The sequence below is a fragment of the Scylla paramamosain genome, chromosome 12, assembly GCF_035594125.1.
Source record: "Scylla paramamosain isolate STU-SP2022 chromosome 12, ASM3559412v1, whole genome shotgun sequence".
In the NCBI taxonomy this organism is placed as follows: domain Eukaryota; kingdom Metazoa; phylum Arthropoda; class Malacostraca; order Decapoda; family Portunidae; genus Scylla; species Scylla paramamosain.
The window spans coordinates 26281257-26290613 of record NC_087162.1 but is presented as its reverse complement, the minus strand read 5'-3'; the positions used below and the strand labels follow the sequence as shown (position 1 = coordinate 26290613).

Genomic DNA, 9357 nt, shown 5'->3' with positions numbered 1-9357 from the left:
TAGAAACACAACTGAAACCAGGTAGACGACAACCATTGTTGGCAGTCGTTGCTTGCATTACTGCTCGTGCTGTTCCTGCTGCTGCTGCTGCTGCTCTTCCGTCCTTATGGAGAGCCCATTTCAGGTGTTTTCTCCTCTTAGGTTATTTCATGAAATTTTATAACAGATTAATTTTATTGCTATGAACAACGTTCAATGTTTGTATGTTATCCAAAGTTTTCCCAGCATGGACAGGTTGGTCTGCGCGTAGTCTTGACCATCAGGCAGTATTTGGAACACCTCTTGATGATGACCTGTGAACCTCAAGGTCACCGGTATCGGTCTGCGCATAGCCTGGCTGTGAGAGAGCTACAGGCGATAAGCGAGGACCTCTCCGACAAAGGTCAACCCGGCGACAGCTGCACCGCTGCCCAACAGGGTGAACATTCCCTGAAACATTCCAAAGAGTATTAAGACATCGCTGGTTGTGATGTGTTGTTGGCTTTCCAGTTCTCATGACTTCCACATATATAAATGCACAACAGTGTGGTATCATCTGTTTCCGTATGAGGGCTCACCCAGAGGTTGACCAGTCCCAGAGATGATGTGACGGTGACTTTGGTGGGAGCGGCCACACACGAGGTGTCATTGGGAATGGCAGCGTCCAGCCAGGAGTCGTACAGGCCAGCCTCTGTCACCGCCCCGATCCTGTTTATGTGTAACCTTTCACCACTTCAGTCCCTTTTGGCTCTTAGGGATTATGCACGTCAAGACGCGAGATATGTGACTATAATGATGAAAATAATTAAAAAATATCAAGATAACGAACTGATAGGGAAATGACACTTCTTCACACATCACATATATTGTGCATAACACGCCTTCTCCAGTGGCGACGCACCTGGCGGAGAGCGCCGGCACGAGAGGGCTGTAGCGGCGGCCCACCATGGCAAACATGAAGGGCAGGAATTTGGCCCGAGAGGCGTAGAAGTCACACTGACCTGCAAGAAACCGTGCTCACTCACTCACACACCTGGCGCAGTGGTTAACTCACAATCGGGAGGGCCCGGGTTCTAATCCTGGGTCAGGTCATTAGTCTTTGGGGAGACTTCATTGCAGTGTAGCCCCTGTTTACCTAGCAGTGATTAGGTACCTGCTAGGTAAGCTGTGACCCACTGCTTCGGTAGGAGAAACAAACTCTGAAAAGAAAAGTACACACGGGCTGGCCTGACCATCCCAGCCCTAGTTTATTAAATTGGCCGGCGCCATCTGGCAGTATCAAGTTGTAAGATACTTCCTTAGGGTTAAAGTATACTGAAGATGTAGTAAGTTGATATATAACATGTGGATTTTCAGCTGTAAGACTACAAGATCAATAAGCCGAATATTATTATTATTTATTATTATCACACACACACACACACACACACACACACACACACGCACACGCACACACGCACACGCACACACACACACACACACATTATCAGAGAGAGAGAGAGAGAGGGAGAGAGAGAGCATTTGTCACCTGACGCTGAAAAGTCGTTTGCCATGAGTACGCGGCTGGACAAGTATTCCCCTACAAAGGCGTGAGTGCCGCGCCGCACCATCTGGTCCAGCACGCGGTTATAGTCCGTGGTCTTGACAAACACGAGGCGACCCAAGCCCTCCGCCTCCCGCACCTCCCGGAAGATGCCTGACGTGACTGCCTGCAACATGATGGGTGGCGCCGCGGTCACCAGACGTTCTCGGGGAAGACAAGTGCTGGCTGCCTCAGGCTACCTTAATGACATTAACAGTGCAAAGTGAAGCTAAGTACCTTACTATGTGCGTCTCTTTTTTCTTTGAATGAGAGCATTGTAACCAATGCTGTAATGGTAATACTAACTGAGCGATGGCCTAGTGGTTTAATTACGTCAGTGTTCGTAAGTCAGGTCACCAAGATAGTACATATGGTATAAATGCTTGGCACAGCACCAAGAGCAGCGGTGGCGGACTCACCATGAGGAACTGGACGTACATGGAGCCCGCCTCCCACACCATGGTGACGTCGGGCTCGTCCAGCAGACGCCTGAGGTCCTGGAAGGGCTGAGGGATCTGCCGCACTGCCAGCAGCGACATGAGGGTGCCGGCATAGCTGCGCATCAGCACCAGCGTCAGCACCATCCACGCCCCGAGCACCAGTCTCTCCCACCACCGCATGCCCCGCGCACTCACGTCTGCCGGGGAGTAGCACCTGTGAGCCTGCAGGCGCGACGCGGGACAGGACCGCTGTGTTTCTGTGTTGCCATTGTGCCTGAGGTGAAGCAGGCGGCAGTCACTCACCCTGCTGCAACGCCACCCGCGTGAACATCAGCGCCCTGCCGTTCAGCCAGCTGGGCGGCGCCATGAGCTGCGGCGCTGTGCAGGACGCCAGGACCGCGGTGGCCGCCAGCGCTGCTGCCATGGCCGCCAGGAACGCCAGCCACACGCCGGGCGTGAAGGGTAGCAGGAAGCCCCAGGGATCCACCTCCGGCTTGCCGCTGCCCGCCAGAATCCTCCCGTAGTCTACCAGGATGGTGCGGGTGTAGTCCACCGCCGTGGCGCGAATAGTGGTGACGGCGAACGGGCCAAGTCCCATGTCCGCCTCCTGCCGCGAGAAAGTGTGCAAGAGTCACTTCAGCTATGCTGTGTCCACAAGCCATCGCTGACTGGGGTATCCCAGTATAGTGTACTTGTAAAATCAGCCTGCTGTGCTGCGTCCACGGGCCATCATTGACTGGGAGAGTGTATACCAGTATAGTGTACTTGTAAACTGTGACCTCAGCCTGCTGTGCTTCGTCCACGTGCCATCGCTGACTGGGGGAGTGTATACTTGTATAGTGTACTTGTAAACTGTGACCTCAGCCTGCTGTGCTGCGTCCACGCACCATCTCTAACTAGAGGGGAGTGTATAACAGTATAGTGTACCTTATATACTGCTCACCTTCCTGTGACCGCAGGCTGCCTGCACTGCTCTGCACTTATTGTGCTGCGTCCACGAGCCGTCGCTAACTGAGAGAATGTATACCAGTATAGTGTACTTGTGAACTGCTCACCTTCCTGTTCACCATGCCCACCATGCCGGTCCAGGAGCCGTCCTCCAGCAACACGCCCCACGACCCGTCCGGTGGCCGCTTTATCGTGTACCTGCGGGTAAGAGACGGAGGTAATAAAAGGGATGACGAGAAACCATTTGGTTGTATTAACAAACGCGCATACATCAAATGAGCTCACAGCAAGCAAACTGGCCACAAATGATGTCCCAGATTTGAACAACCAAGTAAACAAAGAACACGTGGAACATACGTGAAGTTGAGCTGAGCTGAAAGGATGCTGAGTAGTTTCTCCATGGGTCCCGTCAGGATGTAGTCTCGTCCCGGCCCAGCCTCGTTGATCAGCACATGTGGCGGGTACTCCTCGGCAGCCACCACCAATGTCGGGCCCCACGCCAGCCTGCCGGCACACGCAGGGATGACAGCCAATCACATCCTGTCTGACTGTCGCGCTGATGGGGAAGGATCATTATTGACTCAGGAGGTCAAGCTTACTTGTGGAACTTGTCAGGGAAGAGAGTCTGTTGGGAGGCAAGACTGAGGCCACGGAGAGGTGACCAAGAGGCGACCCGCGCTGCCCGGGCGTTGGATGGGCTGAAGGGCTGGTGCACCCACACACCGCACCTGAGGGATTAATGATGGGAGTGTTTCATGCACGTTTTTAGCAGAGTTAAATTGAGATTTTGGTGCACCGAAAGAAACAAATTAAACCTGATGTTGAAATCTCTTAATTTAAACATGCAAGCAGATCAATGAATGTATACATTGATTAACTTTGCCTGTGTCACAAGAGCAGTGTCTTGTGTCCCTGGAGGATTAGCTTTCCATAGAGATAGTGGACACCTACATCTTGACAGAGAGAAATGAGCCGCTTCTGTCTTTCCAGCAAGTACTTGTTAGGGCACGAGGCACCAGGCTGCTGTTTGGCCGCACCTGACCTGTCACTCACCGTGGCGGAGTGTTGCCGTCGCTCACTACAAGCACGGCGTTAGCGTGGGAGTAGGCCAAGTGTATGCGGTGCAGACGTGTTGTCGGCAGGCCGGTGAGGGCCACCAGTCGTGTGGGCCACGCCAGGAGGCCACTCTCGATGGCCAGTTCTGCCCACTTAGTCAGGAAGGAAGGGTTGTCGCTCACCACCACCACCACCACACACCACGAGGCGCGCCTCACCTGTGAGCCACCCAACACCCAGGCCTTATTGACTTGCAAATCAACCTGCTCCGGTAAACCTAGAGACTGTTAATGATTCTTACCATGAGTGCGTGGCGCAGCGCCCCACCCAGCAGCGCCACGCTTCCGTTGGGAATCCCACGTGCAGGCCGAGTCTCTAGTACAGTCGTTCCCCAAGGCGCCGGCAGCTGCTGCACCCCCTGACAAGAACGCCTGGGCTTTAGTACCCAATAGCTAATAAAATAAATCAATGGTCCAAAGAAATGAGAAATAACAACACATCCTTACTACTTGATCAATAAATCAAAGACAATACGAAGCCATCAGTGGACACACACACAACAGAGTGACTAATATTACAAAGAACATTACCAACACATCATTACATCATTCAGCAAACAACATATAACAAACAATATACCATACTATAAAGAGCACAACTTCCACCAAGCAACACATCACATTCCGTAACAAGCAACACACTCTGCAACACACGAAAAGTGTGGACACACACCTTGACCACGGCGTGTGTAGAGGCGGTGCCGTCAGTCAGCAGGATGACGCAGCAGTGTGGCTGCCAAGCCCTGGCCAGCACTGCCGCCGCCGCCGCTCCTGCCGCCTCCAGCGTCTCCCCACGCCCTGGACGACGGTAGCGAGGGGCAGGACGGGGAGGGAGATACTGTTTAGCTCAGTGTGTCTGTGGCGGTGCTTGTGTCACGGTTTGGTGCATAGTGAGATGCAACAGTTCGTGGAGGACTCACCCCGAGGCCGCGGCGCCTCCCCGATGCTCAGGCTCGCCAGCAGCGCCACGCAGCACACAGTGAGGCTGTTCCCCACCCACGCTGACATCCTGGGGACTAACCAACATATCCATAGTTGTAAAGGTGTCATGGGTATTGTAACTCTCTCCACCTTGGACAAGTGGTGGTAATGCCATATTGCTACCAGTTAAAGAATGTCTGGCTAAAGAAGACCCTATTTCAATAACACGTAGCTATCTCATATAATCTAAGATATTTTTCTCACCGTTCCACACAAAGCTTGGTTTGATGAAGAATTATAGAGGCGACTTAAAGACAGATAATGAAATGAATGTCTAAACAAATAAATAAAGCGCGTAAGTCTTGAGGTTGGAAAGGAATGGTTGACTAGGTATCTCAGCAAGTTTTGTCATCAAAGGCCAGCGGACTAGAAGTGGCTGTTCGGGAATCTTTCCAAGAGAATCAATAACTTCCAAGAGGATCATGGAGTAAATAACTGTACCAAGTTAGAGCAAACCACAATAGAATCCTGTGAAGCATTTTGTTGTCCTTGAGAATATATATTTCACTCACACCTTCAACTCTTCCCTCCTCCTTACACCCCCCGGCCTTGGTGCTACTGGTGATGAGCAAGTGAAATATTCCATCATGTTGAGACACGCTATCAGGGATGTTTTAGTACCAACATTATGTAACACTACAGTTTGTTTCTTTAAAGAGACACCGATGTTAGACGCATTAATGGAAAGACTGAAAGTATATTCAAGTTTTCATTACTTGTAAACATTTGGTGCTTTGACTGTACTCTTGTTGCTTGAAGCATTCATTAGCTATTACCTCGTGATTAGTAACGAGCCTTCTGTGACTGACACTAGCACGTGTTATAAATGCTGGGAGTTAGTCATTTGGTGGTGTTGGGGGGTGGAGGGGAATGATGGTATTCAAGTCACACAGATCTCAGGTCAGATGACCCTCAAGATAGATTAGCTTGAGTGCAAATAGGCCTCAGAACGTTTGGTGCTCGAGGCACTGGTACCCAAAGCACTTGAAGCATAAATGCTGAAAAATCATTTGGAAAAATCACATACTTTCCATTATCTCCTCCCCCCATAAAAAAAGATAAGTAGATAAATAACAGGAATGATACAATGATGCGTACCCCAGAAATGTATTAAATTTAAGTATCTTTAAATTACATAAGAACGCATACTTACTTCAATGCCAAACATTTTTTTTCTTGATCAGAGTAATTCAGAAACAGTTTCCTCCTACAACAGTGTGTGTGTGTATGTGTGTGTGTGTGTGTAGTTGACAACGCTCCCATCGCCAGGCCAGGCTGTGGTGGGACCCGGGCACGATGTTACAAAATTGAACACTTAGTGTTATGAAAAGGTAATTAAATGAGACACTCACGTGTTCTTCCTGGTGAAAGAGCGATGTATTGGGTATCCACCTTACACATCAAACAGTTAATAGCAATTTATGAATTGCTGAAGGGAAACAGACAGAACAACTTAGCTATTCACACGGTACAATGATACGCAATAAAGGGAGAAGTTTTTACATTGGTACAACCATAACTATAATTCATAATGCATCCCCCAGCATGTGATAGAAAAGAAGACACCGTAATCTCCTTGACGCAATAGCCGTACACTGTAGAAAATGTCATTATTTACTGTAATACAGGACCATATTCTGAAACACTTCTGCGCCGCACCTCCTCCTGTTGAAATTACAAGAGTTTTTAAGGAAGTTTTAACGATTCTAGATACAGATTAACAAGACTTCTATATCATTAACAGGAGACGCACTCTTGAAAACCCGACTAATCATCTTTGGCCTTTGAAAAATGTTGTGGTGAAAGAGCAAAGCGTTTCATCATACCGGCGTCTTGGTGTCTTAGGGAAGCTGATACTGATGAGTCCGTTGTCGAATATTGTCAATCAGAACAGTCAAACTCTTCCTGTTTACTTTTCTCACATATATACAGTCTAGTATTCTTCTTTCTGTGCACTAAGCATAGCACTAAGCATCCCTTGCCATTCTCTTGTCCACCATATCTATGCATAAGTACAGAGCCTACGCTTTTGACTGACACTCCGTCAGCCATCCAGTACTGCTGATTAGTTCTCGTTCGAGTCATCATTAACTCCGCATCTTTCTCACTACATCATGACTTACTAAATACAATGTAGTGGTGTCTGAAGCCACGTTTCGTTCTCTTCTTGCAGGCTACCCTTTGAAATGTTCATTTATATGTTATATGTAGGCTATGCTACCCTATAGTTACCATATACTTATTCCATCCTCGGGAGTTGACCAAGAAACAGACTACAGTTCAGCACCTGACCTGACCTAGTGCTGATCCGGTGTAAGTATGTATATGGTAACTACAGGCCTGCATATTCTACCTACACGAGGTCTTGGAATCACTGGGGTTGGGTGGCACCTGCCCGATGTGAAGAGCACGGAGGGATGTGAGGTGAGAGAATTGAGGGAAGAGGCAGGGCCGCACCAGGGCCCCGGGGAAGACGGCGTCTTGAGCCAGCAGCGGGATGGGGAGCGGGAAGCAAGTAGCAGGGGAAGAGGCGGCGAGGGGAGGCAAGGTGTGTCCTGGCAGAGACAGTTGTTTGTGTGGCTGTAGAGTGGCGGCAAGGAGCAGACGAGAGTTCCTCGGTCTGGAGTTGACGTGACCCTCCCGCTGCCAGCGCCGGATCCACCTGTAGACGGTGGTGACGCTGGTGCCGCTGCGGACGGCAATGTCGCGCACCGGCATCCCCGAGGCCCACAGCCACACGAACCCCGCCCGCTCGTGGCCCTCCGTCGGCCTGAACGAGCGGCACCCACACATGGCGGCCTGAGGGGGACGGCGCTGCACACACACACACACACACACACACACACTCTATCAAGCCTGGCAATGACACACAAATAGAAATATAAATAATAACCAAATAAAATGAATGAAAGAATAAATAAATAAATAAATAAATAAATAAATAACGAGAAGAGGAAAGTAAACAGAGATTAAGTACTTTACTACAAAATAAAAACCATAAGTTGTCTATCAGCAATGAACTAGTTTCACGGACGACCAGTGAAGAGAGGTGAGGACTAGAGGCTTGGGAAATGAGACAGTGGACACACAATGCTGGGATCACCTCACGTACGGTATACTGAGCTAGCTGACATTTTCTAATTTCATTTATATATTCATTTTATCTATTCATTTCCGTGCCATCCATCACCACGAATGCCTCAGTCTACATTGTCCTCCTTACGACATCCTTGCTTGCGTGTCTTTGTGACTCAGCACACAGATGACTGGGTGCACGCTTAGGGGTGTCACGCACTAACCCCCAATGAATCTTGTGTATTGAGGACAGTGTTAATTAAGTGAATGTGAAAATGCGTGAAGGAACGGGAGATGGGCAGGCGGCAGTGGATCACTGGTGTATAAGAATGGTTTCTGTTCATCTCTTTACTACTGATGTGAAAGTACATGCGTGTAAGAGGGAATCTGACTAAGGAGGAAAAAAAAATAGAAGAAGAAGAAGAAGAAGAAGAAGAAAGAAAAGCTAAATGAAGGTACTAGTTCCCAAAGAGTCCAAGTGAATATATAAAAAAAAAAATAATGAAAAGAAGTGTCTCAAAACAGGATGGAAACTGGATGGAAACAAGTCTCTGCTTCCACCCACGTCTACTTTTGGCAACACTCAAGCAAAGAAAACATTAGACAAGACAATATACCTTAGAAATGACGCACAGTGGAGAAAAAAAATGTGTGTGTGTGTGTGTGTGTGTGTGTCAGAGTGAGAGGTGAACTGTACCTGTCACGCGGCCTTGGCACAGGTGAGGCGCGAGGGCGAGGCAGCAGCAGGCAGTGGCGAGGCTGGGGAAGTGTGCGGACTTAAAACGAAATGAAAGCCACAGAGACCCACGCAGGCGCCACGCACCTCCCCGCCTACAGGGAACACGGGGAAAGCTCCATTGGTTGGGAAAATAAGCATTGGCAAGTGATTGGTTGGGTTCAGAAGGAATGTGCGACGCTTTTTTGTGTGTAAGTTGTGTGTGATACATTCTTACCATCTGCTTAGCTTTGTGGGGACAGACAAAGAACGTTATTACGAATGTCAGATGTAATAGCATGTTCACAGGAGGCAGTGTACGTGTTGATTCATAAGGCAAAGAAAGCTTGGGAAATTAAATAGAATAGAATAGAGTTATATCCGTCAGATGTAATAGCACCGTCTTCAGTGAGCGGTATATGAGCGCGTTGATTTATAATGCAAAGAAAACCGAGAAATTAGATAGAATAAATAGAAATATATATGTCAAATAGTAAGGCATACTGAAATGAGTTGCTTATG

General features: G+C 48.8%; 1 protein-coding gene across 4 annotated transcripts; it reads right to left on the bottom strand.

The window, feature by feature from the left end:
* On the bottom strand, positions 1 to 9221 carry LOC135105992 (probable glutamate receptor). Of its 4 annotated transcripts, none has more exons than XM_064014736.1 (14): positions 8818 to 9219; positions 4985 to 5080; positions 4738 to 4862; positions 4307 to 4423; positions 4003 to 4223; positions 3549 to 3677; positions 3307 to 3453; positions 3057 to 3147; positions 2305 to 2608; positions 1981 to 2198; positions 1508 to 1688; positions 881 to 980; positions 558 to 687; positions 1 to 429 (listed from the first exon to the last, which is right to left on the bottom strand). In XM_064014736.1, exons 1-14 carry the CDS (start codon positions 9134 to 9136, stop codon positions 349 to 351), a joined length of 2259 nt encoding a protein of 752 aa, XP_063870806.1. In that variant the 5' UTR covers positions 9137 to 9219; the 3' UTR covers positions 1 to 348. The 4 variants fall into 4 exon arrangements, 3 of the variants coding, with proteins under 3 accessions (XP_063870806.1, XP_063870808.1, XP_063870807.1); XM_064014738.1 differs by having other exon boundaries at positions 4985 to 5073; XM_064014737.1 differs by lacking the exon at positions 8818 to 9219 and having other exon boundaries at positions 4985 to 5578.
* Positions 9222 to 9357: the final 136 nt, after the last annotated feature.